General features: G+C 39.3%; 1 protein-coding gene across 2 annotated transcripts in view; it reads left to right on the top strand.

The window, feature by feature from the left end:
• Nucleotides 1-8,015: 8,015 nt before the first annotated feature.
• CFAP43 (cilia and flagella associated protein 43) overlaps nt 8,016-20,727 on the top strand; it is a 121,429-nt gene continuing 108,717 nt past the window's right edge. For both annotated transcript variants that reach the window (XM_030335032.1, XM_030335034.1), the window contains exons 1-4: nt 8,016-8,158; nt 9,163-9,416; nt 13,921-14,017; nt 19,399-19,566. In XM_030335032.1, the coding sequence (XP_030190892.1) occupies nt 8,094-8,158; nt 9,163-9,416; nt 13,921-14,017; nt 19,399-19,566 (584 nt within the window). In that variant the 5' untranslated portion in view covers nt 8,016-8,093. The remainder of the gene's footprint in view (nt 8,159-9,162; nt 9,417-13,920; nt 14,018-19,398; nt 19,567-20,727) is intronic.

Raw genomic sequence — 20,727 nt, forward strand, 5'->3', positions numbered from 1 at the left:
CCACCCAGGTGCCCCTATATTTTCTTGTTTATACTTACACAAGAGAGTAATATAGGATAAAAACCTATTTCTTTTGTCTATGTTTATTTATTTTGAGAGAGAGCAGGGAAGAGGGACAGAGAGAGAGAGAATCCCAAGCAGACTCTGTGCTGTCAGTGCAAAGCCCAACTCAGGGCTTGATCTCAGGAACCTCGAGATCATGACCTGAGCCGAAGAGCTGGATGATTAACTCACTGAGCCACCCAGGTGCTCCAGGATAAAAATCTATTTCTAGGTAAGTTTTAGTTCTTTTATGATAAAAATCTAAATTTTAAAGAGCACGTTCAATAAATATAAAATAAAAATTCTGAGTGATGAGAAAGGATTCTTTTGTAATTTTTTGGTAGATTTTACCCCTTAATAATTTTATCTGAAATTTGATGAAATTCAGTATGTCTTGCTCACAGTTACCTCTAATGTACTTACTGACTTTTTTAAAGTCATTTTTAAATCACATTTTTAAAGTGATCAAACACACACACACACACACACACACACACACACACACACCCCTGATACTTTATTTACCCTACCCTGTGGGATGCTTTGTGAGATTTTGTTTATGTTCTTTCAGTAACAAAAAGCTGTTGGTCACAACTTAGTAAACAAATCATACAAATCACTAAGGTGTTACAACCCATAACTGCTCTAGAACACAAACGTGTTACCAATGCTAATGAACAATTCAAGGGAATTTGATAATCTTCTTTCTTAGCCTTAACCCACTGTAGAAATCTATGCACTGCCTGCTTTCAGTGTGCTTATAAATCACCTTCCTTCCCAGGCTCAGTAACTGAGGGACTTGCAACTGACTTGCAACTATGTAACTATGTAACAGGACCATCTGCCTATATTGTACCTTTCATTTAAAGTCATTTTTATGTGTATCATTTCATTTGATCCTCATAAGTAATCCTTTGGAGGTAGGCAGGGAAAAATATCAGATTCACTTTACAGATGATGCAGTTAAATTTCAGAATGTTTTGGCTTTTCCAGTATCACATACCTAGTAAGAAGCCAGATAGAATAAGAACATAAACTTTTAGGCTGGGGGCTCTTTTCTCTAAATCACATAGCCTCTGAGAGTATACTCTGAGTTCAAATATGTATTTTCACCACTTCATCTTCACTTTCTCATTCTGGACTCAAGTTTTTGTCATAGAATACAATGAAGCGTCCAAGTCTAAACTTGTCATGCCAGATTTCTACCAGTAAAAACATATGGCCACAGAACATGTATTTTTTTTGAAAGCACTGTTTCTTTGCTTCTACTTCAAGGGATTATGAGTATGAAAGACCCTATGGGCAAAGGAAATGGAAGGGAAATAAGATGAAAGGATATAAAATGGAACGTACTGATGGATTTTACTGCTTTTAAGCTTTTACTTTTATGAGAAGGTACAATGGAGAATTTAATGGGGATGAACCTTGAAGCTTTTTAGGAGGACATCCAAACTCAAATTTTGAATATGTAATGATGGTAAACCTTTGCTCTTCAAAAACTTTGTACTTAATATTCCTTGAAAATGCTATTTTAAGTGATATTTATGGCACACGGCAAATTCATTCATTTTTATCTACTAATGGCCCCTGGATTTCTATTTAAATGAAGTCCATGTTAGAGTCCATAGATATATGGATATATAGAGTCATAGATATATTTTCTTGTTTATACTTTCACAAGAGAGTAATATAATATAAAATTTCATTTTTAATTAACATTCATTTCAGTGTTCTGCAAAATTGCCAGGGATCCAAGGCCCCAGGTGAGCCCAGAAGTCTCGCCTAAGCCCATCTCAATGCCCTCCACAACCAGATACCTTCTGCAGGAGTAACTAACTTCCCGACTTTTTGTTAAACTGTACTGTTTTTGTCATCTAATAAATTCCACTGCTTCCCCCTTTCACCATCTCCCACAAAGCTTTCCTCCTACGCTATTTTATCTTTCACTCTGTAGTTTGTTAAACATCTGTGACATTGTACCATCCACAGACGCAGCAAGGAGTGCCCCTGCCAGGGACCCCACGCTTTAGAGAGCCCATGCCACCAACGTGCAGGATACAGCACTCCACATTCTCGCAGAACCATGGCAACCCTAAAGATCTACCATAGTGACTAGCCCTCTTCTCGCCCCGGGTTTCTCCATTGTTGCCCCAGGTCCTCAAAAGCAGACTACTTACTGTTTTTGACCACTGTGAGGTTTGTGGAATGTATCACTACTGACTGACATCAGAGGGATAAACTATTTAGGGAGTGTAGGGAAGATCTGAGTGGCAGAAATGCTTGGATATGAGAAAAGACAGATAATAAATGTGTCTAGTCCTCTGCTGCTGAGAGTATGAATGCATTAGGCTGCTCTCATAATTAAGGACCCTTTCTCAGTAGAATCAAGTGACTACTTTCTTAATTCTCTTTGGGTTCCAATTTGTGCATCCAGGGGTTCTCATGAATTAGTGTGGTATTGGCATTAGTAACACATGAGACTGTGGAATGCGTTACAATATAATATAAACCTTATTATGCCTACGTTTATTTATGTACGTGGGACTAGATGAAACATGTTGCAGCCTGACACCAATTCTTCACTTTGACTAGATGGATACTGAACACTAGAATTACAGTGTTTGATATAAAATATTTTAAGATTTAATTATGATAAAAAATGAAATAACAATTTTGCCTTCATTTTAAAATTCTGATTTGAATTTTTTTTAATGTTTATTTATTCTTGAGAGAGAGCACGCGAGAAAGAGCACACGTGTGTGAGTTGGGGAGGGGCAGAGAGAGAGGGAGACAGAGGAGCTTAAGCGGGCTCTGTGCTGTTAGCCCCATGTAGGGTTCAACTCATGAACCTGAGCTGAAGTCAGATGCTCGACTGACTAAGCCACCCAGTGCCCCCTGATTTGAATTTTTAATTTTCATTCCTGTAATTTGTATTTTGATTATTTATTTATTTATTTATTTTAGAATTTTTTTTAACGTTTATTTATTTTTGAGACAGAGAGAGACAGAGCATGAACGGGGGAGGGGCAGAGAGAGAGGGAGACACAGAATCGGAAGCAAGCTCCAGGCTCTGAGCCATCAACCCAGAGCCCGACGTGGGGCTCGAACTCATGGACCACGAGATCGTGACCTGAGCTGAAGTTGGACGCTCAACCGACTGAGCCACCCAGGCGCCCCTGTATTTTGACTTTTAAATTTTACTTCATTTTTTAAAGTTTATTTATTTTGAGAGAGAGAGAGAGAGAGAGCGAGCACTGGGGGAGGGGCAGAGGAGGTGGGAAAAGAGAATCCCAAGCAGGCTTTGCACCAATGAAGGGCTTGAACTCACAAACTACAAGATCATGACCTGAGCCAAAATCAAGAGTTGGACGCTTAACCAACTGAGCCACCTGGGCATTCCAACTTTTAAATTTTAATAAATTATCTAAAAATACTTGGATAAATGGCTTACAGGTGTCTTGCCTATATTCTTGCCTTGGAATTCAGGGTGGGCCTGATGTAACAATCTCCCCTCTCCCCCTTAAACTAACTTTCTTAGTCACCTTCTTTAGAGCATTGTCTAACACTGTATTATTTACTACTTAATAACAGTGTATTATTTACACTATTTAATAACAGTGTATTATTTACTTGGATGTTGATTACAAATCCTTTTCATGTTTCAACCAAATGTAGTTATTTCAGCATCAAGATCAAGGTAAGCAACTTGGGACATGAAATGTAATCATACAGCTATGTTTTACACACACTACAAAAATATTTGAAATGTGAAAATAAACCTGAATATGTTAGGTTAAGTGCACAAAATAATAACATTCATCCATTTTTACTAATTGGCTCAGAATTACCATAAAAATGTAACCTGGTCCCATATTCTTTATTCTAAAACTTCCGAGAATTATGAAGGATTCCCTATTTTTCTTCTTCTTCCGGGAAAATGCTCAATTCAAGTTAAATGCCCAATTTGATTTAAAATTTCAAGTCTTCACATGTCTGGAAAGAAGGGTTCTTTCACATAATTAATTCCACCTGGGTTCAAATCCATTTAAGATTGTGATACTCTGTACAAAATTCTTGACTTTCCTGAGACTCAATTTCCATGTCTCTGCAATAGGGATAAAATAATACATGTTTCATAAATGTGTAGCAGACGCAGAGCAGTGGCATAAAAAGAGTTAGCTGTTCTCATTGCCGAGTGGAGAGGAAATCTGCGCAGAGCCATGCGTCCAAACTTGAGTTACATGCTTCAACTCTCTGAGCCCCAGTTTGCCCTGTACCATGGTTGTTGGGAGGATCCAGATTTTATGAAGTTCTCTACAAAAAACAGGAGCTCAAGAAATTGTGGTTTGTTATCATCACTATTATAAAATGGGCCAATTACCAGAGAATAAGAAGCTACTTTCTCTTGCAAATTGTTATCCCTTTACCTTAAAAACATTCATTACTTACATTTCTTTTTACCCAGAGAAACAATGTTAGTTTCTTGCTTTTTTGACTTTTCATGTAAACATTGCTACCTTTCACAAAAAGCACATTTATTCATCTACTTAATGAAATGCGTTCCAGTATGCTGTATAATCTTTTCCCATGTTTAAATGATCCTAGAAAACCGAGTTAGTGGGTGGAAACTTTAGTGAAAATTCATCTTTCAGATATCATGGAGTTTGACTGGGACCCAAGAGAAGCCAGGAATGAAACAATCTCTTAGTGGGAAACAAGTATTTGTTGTTGTCGTTCTGTGGCTGGTTGTGGACAAGTTTTGGTTTTATGGTTTAATGAACTTGAATTGACCACGGCTTTTTGGGGGCATTGAGCTGAGTTCTACAAAGGTATAAAGCTTAATGCTGAGGATTAGGCTTATTCTGTCCAGGACTAGTCTAAGGGTGATAGAGAGGAGATTTGCAAGGAGAAAAGGTGTTGAGAGGTGTGGGTTGTGCTTAGGTGGGTTGGATGCTTCCCCCAAATGGTGGAACATACTAGTTGTCACCTTAGGACGCTCAGGGCTGCTCCTTGGGGTCACTGATTAGAGAAAGAACTTGTTTCTAGAGAAAGATTTTGTTTCTACTGTTTGTAAATCTTTCAGAGTGAGCACTGGAACAGATTTTCCTGATTCACCCCTACCAGTCCATTTCCTGGGGATGATCTATATTTCCCGCTGCAGACTAAGAAAGGCCACTAATCTTCCTGTAACTGATATGATGTAAAGGTTAGGGCATCTCTTCACGAATATCAACAACAGATATCACAGAAACCTAGCTGGAGACATTTTTTTAATCTAAACTGCAGTCAGGGTTTCATGCAGTAAGATAGCTATAAAATGGGGTTTTCCAATTTGATTCCATTTCGTTTCTCTTTTGCTCTAGCACTGGGCAAGTTCAGGGTTTCCAGGGTCATGGCTGATGCCAGCCTGGTCAGTATCTCTTTTCCAGAGTACATACTTCCTGCCTCCCTTATATCTTCTACCTACCATTTATTTACCCAGTGGCAGGATTTGCCTCATCACATTCTTCTCTGGTGTTGGCTTTAAAATGCTCAGGTTGTGGTTAGGGGCGCCTGGGTGGCTCAGTCGGTTAAGAATCTGACTCTGGATTTTGGCTCAGGTCATGATCTCACAGTTAGTGAGTTTAAGCCCTGCATCCGACTCCTCACTGACAGTGTGCGGAGCCTGCTTGGGATTCTCTCTCTCCCTCTCTCTTCCTCTCTCTCTGCCCCTCCCCCGATCACTTTCTCTGTCTCTCAAAATAAATAAACTTAAAAAAATAAATAAAATGCTCAGGTTGTGGCTAAAGGTATGTTCGGTTGGAGGGCTTAGTCAAAATACAAATACAAGCCAACTAGTGAGGAAGTGGCAGCAGAAACTGTCCAGGGTTTAGGAATTACCAGAGGGGAAAGCTTGACTTTTCTTTATGCCACTTCCCCCTGTGACTGAGAAATGTGGGATTTTGTCACCCAGTTCTGTGAGGTTCTTTAACACTAAGCACTGCATGTGTGTTGCCTTCCATTTCAGCAAAAAAAAAAAAAACAAAACAATCTTTACAGCAGAAACACACGTCTCTGATTCTTCTTCACCCCATCAGTGAAGGGTACCACTCTCTTTGACTATGATAATCAGAAATCCAAGATCATCCTTGATTCTTCCTTTTCTTTTACCCCTCTTTATCAATCCAACACCAAATCCTATAGATTTTTACCTTCTAATTTTTAGACTGATCAGTGGTCTTTAACTAGGGGTGATTTTACTCCCCCCCCCCACTATAGACATTTGACAATGTCCATAAACATCTTTTTAAGTTTATTTATTTAGAGAGAGAGCGAGCAAGAATGTGCACAAGAGGGGGGGGGGCAAAGAGAGAGAGAGAGAGAGAGAGAATCCCAAGCAGGCTCCGCACTGTCAGCACACAGCCCAATGTGGGGCCCGAACTCACAAACTGTGAGATCATGACCTGAGTTGAAATCAACAGTCAGATGCTAATCAACTGAGCCACCCAGGTGCCCTTAGACATTTTTGATTGTCCCAACTATGGAGGTGCTACTGGCAGAGGTGCTGCTAAACATCCTGCATGCAACTCCCCACCAACCCTCCAATGCCAATAGTGGTGAGCACGAAAATCCTGTTTTGCATCCCTTGCTGGGACCCTTAGGCTCCTAACATGTCTTCTATTTCTATTTCCCCTATTCTCCTAGTCAAGTGATAATCTTCCTGCAGTCAGAATCTTTTATAAACATAAATCTGATCATGTCATTCTCCTGCTTAAAGTTATTTAATGTGTTTGCATTGGCTTTTAGGAGAAAGAGCAGAATTCTCAACTTGGCTTTTACCTGGCCCTTGGTTCCTTCTCCAGCTTCATCTTCAGTATTTTCTTCTCATCTCCCTCTGCTCCAGGCACATTACTCTTCCCTGTTCATCCAATCTGCTGTCCTGTCCTAACAGTTTACAAAACTCTCCTCTGCCCATCCTACTCCTGCCCCCCAACCTCCACCCCAGCCCCTAGCACCCAGCCCCCAGCAATGGCTCCTCATCCTTCAGCTCGAAGTGAAAATGGCGCATGCGCACTGAAATCATCTCTGCCCATTCAACTAGGTGAAGACCTCAACACAGGCGATCACAGTATCATGCTCCTTTTCTTCTTAATTCAACCTATAATTCTGTATCTGTGTAATGATGTGGATGTCTATCCTCATCTTCCTGGACTCCACCAATCTCTAAGTTCCAAGAAGGAAGAAATTTTATCTCTTTTGCTCATTTTTTTTCAAGTGACTAGCACCATGCACGGGAGATACTCAGTAAATATTTGTGTACGAAATGAAGGCCAGAAGGTGGCAAGACAAGGAAGAAAGAACTAAGGAAGAGAAGGGGAGGCCAGTGAGGAGGATACGAATAGAAAGGAAGAAAGGGAAAAAGGGTACGAGAGGAAAGGGAAGAAACAAGAACAAGATGTGGCCTTCCGATCAAGTTACTTCCTGGAGATGTCTGCCTCCTTGAGGTAGCGGAGGGTCCGTGTGAGAGTGTAATATAGTAATTAAAGGCTAGGAACTCTAAATTTAGACGATACCGATACCTGGTTTTAAGTCCTAGTTTGCAGTCTTAGGCAAGTTCTTTCTCGCATCACTTACACTTTGCTTATCTATAAAATGGGGCTGATGGGCGATTTGAAGAGTAAATGAAATAATGCCTGCATGGCGCTAGGAACGACGTCTGGCGTGGTCAGCACACAATATTAATTCTGCTATTGATATTTATTAATATTGTAATTATTTGCCCCAGGCAAGGGCCACTCAGCACTCACTCTTAAGGGCCCGCCCCACGCTTAGCTCGCCGCTCTCCCAAATGCTGAGACGCGGCAGCACTTCCACCAATCCACTAGGTCCGAGAGGGAGCATGCAGACAGGGAATAGCCAATGGGAGCAGGGGTTACAGTCTCCTGGATACGGTGGTAACAGCGGACGCTTTGCAGTCTGCGCCGCAGAGGACCTCAGAGTAACGAACGGCTGCAGACCCGAGTGGGCTCGGGCATTTTCTCCCCGGGGCCGGGCTGAGAGAAACCTGGCCCATGGCTCACGGCCAGGAGCGCGAGGAGAACGCCTACGCCTCCGTCGGCCCTTCACTGTCCGTGAGGTGCGGCGTCCTCCGCCCAGCGACTGCCGGGTCTCTCGGAAACTTCCTTCTGACCCAGTCCCCTCCCTACCCTCTTCTTTCTCCCATTCTTTGGACCTGCTCTCCTGGAAACTTTGAGCTCTTGTCCTTTACCCCCCAACGCCCTCCTGCAGACTCCCTCTCTGTGTGACTTCTTAGTGACCACATCTCCAGCTGTTTGCACCCCTTCGTTTTTCTGCGACCCTCCCCTTTCTCGCTTACCCACGATTGCTCTCTTCCACTCTTCATTTCTGCCTCCTCTTTCTGGCTCAGTATTCCGTTTTCTCCTGATTTTTCAAACACCACCCTACACACATTCCCATCCTTTCCTCGTCATCCTTGGGGATTTACCCTAAATTAGGACCGTCAGTCCCTTCCTTCTATCCACTAACTTTGGAGCTATTTGCATTTTTTAGCGGTCTTTGGAAAGCACAAACAGCTGCACCGATAGAAGGTGGTATTTCTTTTCTTCTACATTCTTGAGTGTTACCTGCACTCTGTTACTGTTTGATTCTGTATCCTGTACTCTCCAGTCATGTTGACTTAATTCCATTTATTTTCTGCATTCTATCCGTTTTTTTCCCATCTAAAATACAGCTATACACATTTCATCTTGGTAAAGAAACAGTTTTCTACTTGACTCACAACCACAAAGTAGGCTGCCCTATTCAAAGTTGTTTTTTTTTTTTTTAAGCTTGTTTAAAAAAAAATGTTTCTTATTTTGAGAGAGCGTCTGCGCGAGCGAGCGAGCGCGCGAATGGGGGGAGGCAGAGAGAGGGAGATGGAGGGAAAGAATCCCAAGCAGGCTCCACACTGGTCTCACAGCCAGCATATGTCTTCTTTTATCTTAGAGATTGTTTTGGGCAGAAAGGAGGTAAAAATAGAATAGATGTGTTTCAAATATTTTGATGCCCTTTTGTTTGCTTTGTTTAAAAAAAGTATTTGAAATGGATTATATTGATGGTGATATATTTTTTTTCCCAAAGATGGGTCCAAGGATTCCCTAAGCAGAATGTTCATTTTGTCAACGACAGCACCATTTGCTACCCTTGTGGGAATTTTGTAATATTTATTAATATTGAAACCAAGAAAAAGACTGTACTTCAGTGTATGAATGGAGTTGTGGGTGTTGTGGCAACTAATGTTCCTTATGAAGTTGTGGCTTTTTCCGACCGGAGGTTAAAACCTCTCATCTACATATACAACTTTCCTGGATTGACCAGAAGGACCAAATTAAAAGGTAACCTGCAAGACTCGTAATCTGCTGTAACTGAAGGATTTCTTTATGTGACCAAACCTACTTCTTACAAATGAAGGGTGTTTTTGGTTTGTCAGTTTGTTTTTTTTGTTTTTTGTTTTTATATCACACATTTTAAAAGTAGGATCGAGCTGATCACAAAGAATTTAATCAGTGTACTGCAGCCTTGCTACTCAAAAGTCTGTGGTCTGTTTATCTTCAACATTGGCATCACCTAGGATACCTGTTATAAATACGGAAACTGCTCCCATCCCAGACTTACTGAATCAGAATCTGCATTTTAATAAGATTCTCCAGGTGATTGATATGTACATTAAACTTGATAAGCACTGGGCTAGTAGACTATTACAGCACTAAATACAGTTTGAAACCTTTTTCCAGAATACTTTTTTTTTCTTTTATGATGATTTATTGAAAATCCAGGTAAATTGAGGTCATACAAGTTCTAAAGTCTCTGAGCCTCAATTTCCTTAGTTGTGGGGATAATGGTAGTATCTACTGTTAAGGCTGTAATGATAATAAATGTAATTATATGTATATTATGTATATATCCACATGACATATATGAATATCACACACACACATGTATGTCAGTCACTGTTACCCAACATTTACTATAATTAATTTATTCACAGATACATGTGACCCGCAGTGGGCTGCTGCACATTTACTGGAGTTTCCATCTAATGATTCCCTTATTTAACACATCATGGATAGAAAGCCCAGGAGAGCTTGGGACTGGTCTTAGTTCTTTGGACTTATTGGTCAAATAAGTCTTTGGGTTAAGCCAGGGAATTTCACTATAATTGATAGCATTTTATTTGTGGGGAAATTTGTGTTCTCAACAGATTAAAACAACTTATAAAACATCACTCATTCATACATTGGTAACTGTCTATATGGACTGTAACTACTCTTCATCTTTAAAATTTCCCCAGCTTTGTTATTTTGACTATAGCCCTGTTGAAGCAATTAAAAGTTAATTCAAACCAGCAGCCAACATTTATATTAAAAAATGAAACTCTAAAGGCATTCACAATAAAATTATGACTAAGTCATCAAGGATAGCTGTTGTTACCACAGTTATTTAATATCAGCCTGGAATTTCAAGCTAACGCAACAAAATATGAAACAAAAATTATAGCTATAGAAGAAGAGATTATGGGTAATGCAATGGTCTACTAGGACTAATAAAAGAATGCTCAGTAAGATGCTGGTTTCAAAATATTCACATAGCTAAGGTGATTTAAGTACTTAGAACTGATTCAAGAAGAAATGTGAGCGACCTCAATGAAAACTACAAAAATATCATTGATTTAAATTATTTAAGTATATAGAGACATATTCCTGAGTGGAAAGTCTTGTTATTATATAGTTCATAGAAAATAATTCCTAAGTTTATCATGTTTTAGACAGCAAGGAGTACTTAAATGAAATGATTCTGAAGTTCTTCCAGAACAACAAAAAGTAGAGATGGGAATAATTCGAAAGAGAATGATGGCATGATAGAGGGTCCTTTTAACATGATGCTATAGCGATTAAGAGTCTGATATTGGTGTAGGGATCACCACATCAGTGGAAGAGTTGAAGAGAGGGTACAAGCTTAGAATATATAAAAGCTAAGTATATGATGAATGATACTCTGCATTCCTTCCCCCAAAATAGATAATATAGATTGTTCAGCAATGGTGCTAAGAAAACTATTTGAGGGGTACCTGGCTGGCTCAGTCGGTGGAGCATCCAACTCTTAATCTCAGGGTCTTGAGTTCATGCCCCATGTGGGGTGTAGAGATTACTTAAATAAATCAATAAATAAATCTTTAAAAATTTTAAACAGAAAACTATTTGAGCAAACATATCAAGTTTGATACTCATGTTATACTGAACGTCAAAACATACATCAGATAAAAATAAGAGTTCAATATAAACAGCAAACCATTTGAAAAGTAGGAGAAAATATGGTAGAATATTGAAATGATTTGGATGGGGAAGAAATTTTCACACAAAGGAAATAGCTAAAAATAGAAAAATTGACCTATTATTGCATACAAATTTAAAATTTAAGAACATTCAAAACACCATGAAAAATTAAAGGCAAATAATAAACTGAGGAAGATACTTGGAAGTAATATGATTAAGTATTTTTAGAGAGTTTATGAAACAATAAGAAAAAGACCCAAACATCCCATTAGAACAGTGGAAGAAGAAATTTCCCAAACCACAAAACTACAGATGACCAAAATATCAAAAAATATTCCATCCAATATTCATTTTAAAAATTGATATTTGAACTGAGATGAGGTTTTTCTCCTTATCAAGGTCACAATTTTTTTAAGCTGATAACTGCTAGGTGGAGCACAGTGAAATTGGTAGCACACTTTCTTGCTGAAGGTGGGAATAAGGTGGGAGTAAGATTGATACAATCTTTCTGGGAAGTAAACATTACCGTATTTGACCCAGTTAAACTCAGTTGAAGAACTAGAATTCAATTTTAAGGAAATCAGAAATAGTCAAAGATGTGTATGCACAGGAGATAAAGGCACTATCATAATAGAAAAAGATTGGAAACCACCTACATCCCCAGTAATAGGAATATGGTTAAATATGTGAAAATATCCCATAAAGTGTATTATATAAGCATTAAAAATTGATTTTGAAGAATTATTAATGACAAAATGCTCTATATAATGTAAACAATAGGAGTAACACTGTATGATCCAAGTTTTTGAAATGAATTATTATACATAATATTTAAACCATGATTGTTATAGCTATAAAAAGCAATGTTATGTATTTTTTCAAAGTTATATTTAAGTAAAAAAAAATATTTATTGACAAGTAAGCATAGAAGAAAATACCAGAAATTTACCAAATTTGGTAGTGAGATTACAGAGGATATATTTTCTTGTAAAGCTTTTTATTGGGGGGGAGAGGCACCTGGGTGACTCAGTTGTCAGTCTCTTGACTTCAGCTCAGGTCATGATCCCAGGGTTGTGGGATAAAGTACCCCATTGGGCTCCTTGCTGACTGTGGAGCCCGCTGGGGATTCTACCCCTTCCTCTCTCTCTGCCCCTCCCCCAGTTGTGCATGTGAACTCTCTCTCTCTTTCAAAACTAAATAAACATTAAAGCTTTTTTTTTTCATATTCAAACATCATGCATTTTTTAGAAATTTAAAATAAATAAAATATAAAATGAATAATCTTCATTCATGAGAGGAAATGTCTATAGTAAGGATAGAAATTATTCTATTGAGGCCTCTATTCCACAGAAAACCTTTTATTTTTGCTCAGTTAATACAAGTTTTCTTTGTTAATCAAACTGGGCTAAATAAATTCAACAAACAACAAAGTTTAGCGTTATATTCTAGTCAGTTAAAGTGAGAAGGGCAAAAACAGGAAACAACCACGAAAAGTACAGAGAACTAGCAATAGAGACCTGCATGTGAAAAAGACATGGGAGAAGGCAGAACTTGTACCTATGGAACCACATTGAAAAACAGCAGGTAGAGTGGGGGAAACGGGATCTTTATACACAGGAGGGCAGAAGCAGATACTTCCTTGTCTTAGCGTCCTCGTGACACACATTGTAAACACATAGTTACTAAGGTTTTTAGAGTCATGTTTCATGTCTTCAACTACAGGGATGGATGAGATAGAACTTTTTATAATTGTTCCTAGAACCAGAAGATATTAAGCAAAGGGCCTGGTGTGGCCCAAGACATAGAGACGTGGAAGTAAGCTGGAATGATTACAACTCCCCAAAGTATTTAACGTTGTTTGAATAACTTTTCTAATTACAGTGTTTCATATATTTATGGAGCATGTTCTAGTTCTTGGGTCATTTCAAATTATACTTACGACATCCATGGTTCAATACACTCAGTTCTGATTGAAGTCTAGGGACAGTGACCTAATGGTCTTAATTTACTCTCATATCTTTAGTTTTTTATTTTAAAAAAAAATTTTAATGTTTATTTTTGAAAAAGAGACAGAACATGAGCAGGGGAGGGGCAGAGAGAGAGGGGGACAGAATTCAAAGCAGGCTCCAGGCTCTGAGCTGTCAGCATAGAGCCTGATGAGAGGCTTGAACTCAAGAGCTCTGAGATCATGACCTGAACCAAAGTCGAATGCTTAACTGACTTAGCCACCCAGGTGCCCCCCTAATTTTTTTCTTTTTTTAAAAAAGTAATCTCTACACCCACTGTGGGGCTCAAACTCAATATCGAGAGTTGCATGATTTCCCAACTGAACCAGCCAGGTACCCCAATTCTAATATCTAAAAAAAAAAAAAAAAAAAAAAAAGGAATTTTAACGTTGCTTTTAGCTTTCTGTTCATAATCTTAGAAATTACCTAGGAGATTTGTTATTCCAGGAGCTGAATGCTTTTGAATTATGTGAAAATCATTAGATAAGGGAGATAAACTATAAGACTGTAGTTAATCTGAACACAATGATTAAACCCTTGTAACTGATTTTATATTTTAGGCAGTGTTCTTCTGGACTACACTTTACTTTCATTCAGTTATTGTGGCACCTACTTGGCTAGCTACTCCTCTCTCCCAGAATTTGAACTGGCCCTTTGGTAAGTCAGTGTGCTACAGCATTCCTTTCATTGGATTACATTTTAATCTTGTCTGGATTTTATTAAAGGACATATACATGCAAAATGTGCAACAAGGAAAAATGGAAAGAATAAAAGTTTTGATTATAAGGTTTAATAGAGTTGCTACTTTTAGGCATAAAATTTGGCAGGGCAAAAGCTATATGGGAGTGAAATTATCATCTTTCCTTTTTTGTTAATGTGTTATAATAGTTCCTTTGTTGGGTAAAGAATGACAATTGCATACAGTTTCATCTTTCCTTCAAATAAATGGTAGCAACTCTTTTTTTGAGTTGTGTGTGTATTTTCCACTAATGATGAATTTAAGATGTTCTCTATATTAGAGTTCAATTTGAAGTAATTATAATTAGTATTTTAATTTTAATTTTAATTAGTAAAGTAATGTTTTTAGAGACATTAGAAGAGTTACATGTTCAGAGAGTGGAACAGCACAGCACATTTGCCAGCTGTATAGGAAATACCTGTAAGACACATCTGTGGTCTTTGCTGGGTCATTTCATGTGGCCAGTTTCAAAGTTGTACTCACTCTTCCATCCATTATATAAACTCCTGCAATGGACAGTTTTCCGTTTTTAAACATATTTTATTTTTAAGGAATCTATACACCCAATATGAGGCTCGAGCCCACACCCCTGTGATCAAGAGTCACATGCTCTACCAACTGAGGCAGCCAGGCACCCATCAGGGGGAGTTTTTCTTTTAAGGGGAAGTACAAACTGTTCAGAGAATGATTGAAGATACTCCTTACACACCAGCATTTCTTATACAAAAATATAATAATCTAGGTTCAGAGAACTACATTTAGTTTATTCAGTTTCTTTTTTTTTTAACAGCTTTATTGAGGTATGATTGGCATATTAAAAAATTCACATATAAGAATATAATTTGATTAGTTTTTACTTGTGTACACACCCATGAAACCATCACCATAATCAAGATAATAAATATATCTATCACCCCCAAAAGTTTCCTTGTGTTCCTTCATATGTTTCCTTATGGGCCCTTCCACACTTACACCATCCCTGTCCCAACCCTTGGCCCCTTTCCCCAGGTAGTCACTGATGTGTTTTCTATCACTCTGGATTTGTTTGCATTTTCTAGAATTTTTTGTACAGGGAGTCATCCATTATAGACTCTTGGGGTCGGGGGGAGCCTGGCTTTCATGTAGCATAATTATTTTGAAATTCTCTTATGCTCCTGTGTGTGTCAATATTTCATTCCTTTCTATTCCATGGAATGAATATACCACAGTTTATTTATCCACTCACCTACTAATGGATATATTAGTTTGCTGGGGCTGCTATTAACAAAGTACTAGTAAGTGGTTGAAACAACAGAAATTTAGTGTCTCACAGTTCTGGAGGCTAGAGGTCTAACATCAAGGTGTAAACAGGGTTGGTCTGTTCTGAGAGCTATGAGGGAGAATCTGCTCTAGGCTTTTCTCCTTGGCTTGTTAATAACTGTCTTCATGTTCACATGGTGTTCTCATTGTATGTAGATCAGTCTCCAAATTTCCCCTTTCCTTTTTACAGGGATACTAGTCATTTTGGAATAAGGCCACACTAAATGACTTCATTTAACTTAGTAAAGACCCTGTTTCCAGATACAGTCACATTCTGAGGTACTGATAGGACATCAACAAATGAATTTGGGGGGGACACAGTTCAACCTATAGCAATACTTAAAGGATAAGTAGGAATCAACCTTGTGAAGAAGATAAGAGAATTCTAAACAGAGGAAAGGCATGTGCAAAGGCCATGAGGTCAGAGAAAATATGGCAAGTTTGAAGATTTAATTAAGAGATCATAATGATGGCAACCAGAAATGGGTCATGAGAGATAAGCCTAGGCGGTCAGTCTGAGGCTGAGGCTGGCTCATGAGCAGCCTTATAAATAAGTGACCATGTAATTTATCATGCAAGTCAGGACACTTGAGAGTGAGAGGGGATGTTGTCAATAATTAAACCAGGAGAATACTCACCCTATGCCTAAGCCATGCTAATAGGCACATCCTTTATCCTAAAGGTGATGGGAGGCTGTTAAAGGGTTATAAGCATGGATGTGACATGAGCAGATCTGTGTGTAAGAAGCCTCCTTCTAGCCATGTCATGGAAAGTATATTGGAGGGAAATAGGCATGAACATGAATTAGTAGGCTTTGGTGGCCCAGGTGAGTGGTGACTGTGGCATGGACTAGGGTGGTGGGAGTAGGGACAGAGGGAAGTTGAGAGATTTGGAAGGTGTTTAGGAGGCAGTACCATGGCACTTGGTGACTGAATGTTGGGTGTGGTGCTGAGGGAGAGGCACAACTGAGGGTTTTACCCAGAGTTGTGACTTTGACAACTTATGGTCATTATGGTTCATGTCAGAAAGATGTCAAGAACACAGGTAGAGGGAAGTTGGAAGCGGCAATGGGGGAAGACCAGCTGAGACAAACTGAGGTGAGGGTGCCTGAGATAAATAAATGGATATATCTAGTTGGGGCAACTGATAGATCAGTTAGGATTTAAGTTCAATTTCTGTCACAGAAACCCAAATCATCCTAAAGTGGTTTAAACAAGACAGAAGTTTCCTTCAAGTTCACTAGTCTGTGTATGAGTAGCCCATGGTTGGAATGGTGGCTCCCTAGTCTCGGGCCAGTCTGCCTCTAACTTGTTGCTCTCCCTCTCTTGGAGTGTTGCCCTCGTCTCTAATGTAAAGTGGGGGCACTGCCCATGTATTTTGGGGAGCCAGTGGGAAGGGAAAAAGATAAAGAGGAAGGCACAAACCTTTCTTGGAATGCATAGCTTAGATGTTGCACACATCACTGCCACTTATATCCCACTTACCAGCTTAGTCACAAGCCTTGTGGAGCTACAAGGGACACTGGGAAATTTGGTCCTCAGTGTGGGTAACCACGTGGCTGGCTAAAAACTAGGAGTTCTGTTACTCACAGAAAGAAATGGAGAAGAGATGTTCAGGGACACAGTGCCTCTGCCACAGATGTACAGGACTGGAGCTCAAGAGAGAGCTGAAGTTCGGGAGTTGTCAAAGTGGTATTCAAAATGCTGGAAGTGGATAAGAACACTCAAAGAAGAACCTCGGGCCAAACCTAGAGAGCACCAATAAAAGGGTCTGAAAGAGGAAGAGAAACCTAGGAAGCTCAGAAGGAGTAGTTATGAAGGGAGGAGGGACACTGAGCATGGGGGCTTTCCAGAATATGCCTCAACCAGTGTTCCTTAGAAAGCGGAGTCTGAGGTAACAGCCCCTGAGCCACTTCTTTAGTGGGGAGTGGAATCCCAGGAAGGAGGCAGGTGGAAGTAGGAAAGCGCAGGGAGGCAGGGAAGGAAGAGAGCCAGCATGAGGGCACATTACTTTGCCGGCCAAGTGCATTACTCTGCACTTGGTGCCAAGTGCAGTCGATTGCTTGGTCTCACAGATGGTCTTCTGAGAGGCAGAATGAACTGTGAACATGGGAAGTCCTTGGTCAGTGACAGACAGTAGTAGACTAGGAAGCGGGGAGGAAGAGATGAGAGTTTATCCACTGACTCTTGTTATCCCACTGAGTGGGATATCCCTGCACAGAGTGTTAACAGCCACACTTTCTGATTTATTTAGACCTCCTGCATGTCATTTCCAGGGGCACATGGGAGCCTCTGGGTATGTGGAGCAGGCATGAGGTGGGGCACAGGTGGGGTGTGCCTACATGAAGTTCGTCAAAGCCTACACCGTCAGACAGCCACTGAGTCAGCTAGGCAGAACAGGTGATGAAGGCCCCAGAAAGAGGCATGAGATGTCCCCTAAGAGGTGTGTGACAGAGATCCCAAGAGTCATTTCAGAAGATCATTGTGAGCAGTGTCAAATCCTGCAGAGGTCAAGTTAGACAAGGACTGAGAACTGTTGGATTTAGGATGAAGGTGGATATTGGTGGGTCTTGGAGAGAGCTGTGTCAGTGGACTGGTGGTGACAAGGAGCAGATTTCCAGGCATGAGAGAGAGCTGGAGTGAGAAAGAAGAGGCAGAGAGTTTAGAACAACTCCAGGAGTTTGGCTCACAGGGGAGGGCAGAAAGACATGTAAGGGTGAGATTGAGGGAAGGCTTTTTAAAAGATGGTGCAGATGAACATTTAAGTGTTGTCAGGAAAGAGAAGAGAGGGAGAGTCTGAAGATGCAGAAGAGAATGAATAATGGAAAAACTAATGTTCCTAAGGAGGCAAAGACCCCACACACAGGTGGTGAAAATAGCCTTAGGTCAGAGGAAGTACATGCCTTCCACTGTAACAGGAGGAGGAAAGAATGATGCATATCCTGATAGCAGAAATTTGGGGAGAATTCCCAGGCGATAGCCTCTATCTTCTTAATGGGATCTCTTCACTGAAAGGAAGAAGGAGGTAGAGAGGTTGGAGACTTCAGGAGAGTGGAGAGTATTAAAAATATTCTCCCCTTATTGAGAGAATGGGAGAGAGAATGGACCAGAGAAACACAGCAGGATGCAAGGGTTATTGAGGGTCCAAGGGTGGGGTCATTAACCATGAATTTATAATGTCACAGACACACATAGTCTTCTGATCTTTGTTCCAATGTCTCCAGCATCCTGGGCTTTCAGTTCTATCCATCCAGGGTTGATGGTTGGTCCAGGGATCTGAGGCAGAAAGTCAAAAGATTCAGGGAACCAGTGATACCAGTAAGAGAATGGCTGACATGAGGGACAGAACACTTGTGATGGAGGTGGAAGGAAGTGAGAGCAGGAGGGTGCCAAAAGGCAAGGTGAGCTCAGTAAATATTAATTCCATTTCCCAGTCAGAAGCCTGAATGGAGTGCTAGCTCCTTGGAGGAGGAGATAGCTCACATTTATTTTTCCTCCCATTTCATCTAATAAAAGACCTTGCCCATGGTAGGGATTCAGGATAGTCTCTCAAATGGGTAAATGAATGAAATATTTTAAAGTACTGATTTTTAAAAGTCAGTAAATAATCAATTGGTATCAATGTGTATAGTGAACATAGGTCAATCTGGAGTATTCATATATAGTATGTTGAGATTTAGATACTTGTTTTTCAGCAAGTGTGATGATATATTCCATTTTCTAGATTTGGATGATTTAAATTCAAATTTAATAAGGAAGATAAAATAGCCTTGATAGCACATGACAGGGTAATATTGTTAAAACACACAGTTATTTTGCTTTCTTAGAAGGGTATAGCATAATTATTAATAAATTTGATATTAATATCATGGATTAAATAGATTATATCATTAAATAAATTATATCATATATTGAGACTCAATATATGTAATTAGATAAATGGTCTCAAGATGTCAAGTTAAATGAATTATTTTTTTTGCCAAACACAATTTCTCTCTAAGGAAATGGGAATCAAGTGTCATTTTATGCAAGAAGTCACAACCTGGTGTGGATGTAAGCTGCATGACTTTTAACCCTATGAACTGGCGCCAGCTGTGCTTATCAAGTCCAAGTGCATTGACCGTGTGGACCGTTGAAAAAAGTAACCAGGAGCATTATTTAAAAGCAAAGTAAGAGACTTAGTTACACAACAAGGTGGTGGTCTTAGTTTGCATTCATGTAATGTGATTGCATCAGTTTGATGAATTAACTGGCTTTATATGTACTATTAAACATCTTCAGTTGTAGCATCTTTCTACATGTGTAATTCCCTTGGAGTGATTACTTGCATTTTGAAAGGATTCTCTATGACCTGGTTTCTCAATGAATTTCTTCTAAATACCAAGTCATCCTCGAGCCTTTTCCTACATGATTTAATTTACCAAAATTTGATTTCCTTTACAATTTCAAAACATGACTATTTATATGAAAAAAGGATGGTTATGAGTTTTTGCTCCTATTACTTTGGTGTACAACTGGAATCTCAAAAATAAGAAACTTTTAGATATGGAAAACATATGGATTATACCTTCATTCACATAACCTCCAAACAAAAGGGTAGTTGCATATAGTGGAGTCATGGGAATTACCTGCTTAAATAGAACTGGGTCAAAAAGAAATTTGTGACCAATGTCCTGGTAATAGCTGATGATGATGGTGCCTTTGTTAAAGGAGTTTAAAGACTCAAGGTGCCTCTGAACTGACTATTCTCAATGTATTCCACAAAGTCAAAGACTAAGTTGATGCTGGGTATATACATCCTTGAAATTGCAATTTTTGAAAAATTGCCTTCTTAAGAAAAATGTAAAGTTTTCTAAATGGAGAATCCTAAAAAAGACACGTCTTTCTGTGCTGTACCCTTTATATCTCAATTTCACTTTTATGAGAACCCAACAAATAATCAAATCTGTCTCAAGGCAGAGACATTCATAAAATGGGTAATGTCTCTATCAAATCCTTGCCAAGGTGGGCAAGTAATTGGTCCCAGTATTCTCTCCTTTTGCTTGCCTTGAATATTCTCTTCTAGTTCTGAATGTTGAGTTGTGACTTTTCTATAAGCAGCTAAAGTGAGAGGCAAAGTGAGTGGATTGTCGTGGTTCAGAAAGCCAGCAGGATTAGAAAACATTGAAGCCTTATATTTGAATAGTAGGTACTGTTTTTACATGATCCGTTTTTAAAATTATTTATCATTCATAAAACATAACCAAGGAAGTTTTAAATTTAAGGCATAAAGCCATGAATTCTTCAAACGCCCTTTTATAGCTGTATTATGGGTTAAAAGTAGATGTATG

This window comes from Lynx canadensis, chromosome D2, assembly GCF_007474595.2.
Source record: "Lynx canadensis isolate LIC74 chromosome D2, mLynCan4.pri.v2, whole genome shotgun sequence".
In the NCBI taxonomy this organism is placed as follows: domain Eukaryota; kingdom Metazoa; phylum Chordata; class Mammalia; order Carnivora; family Felidae; genus Lynx; species Lynx canadensis.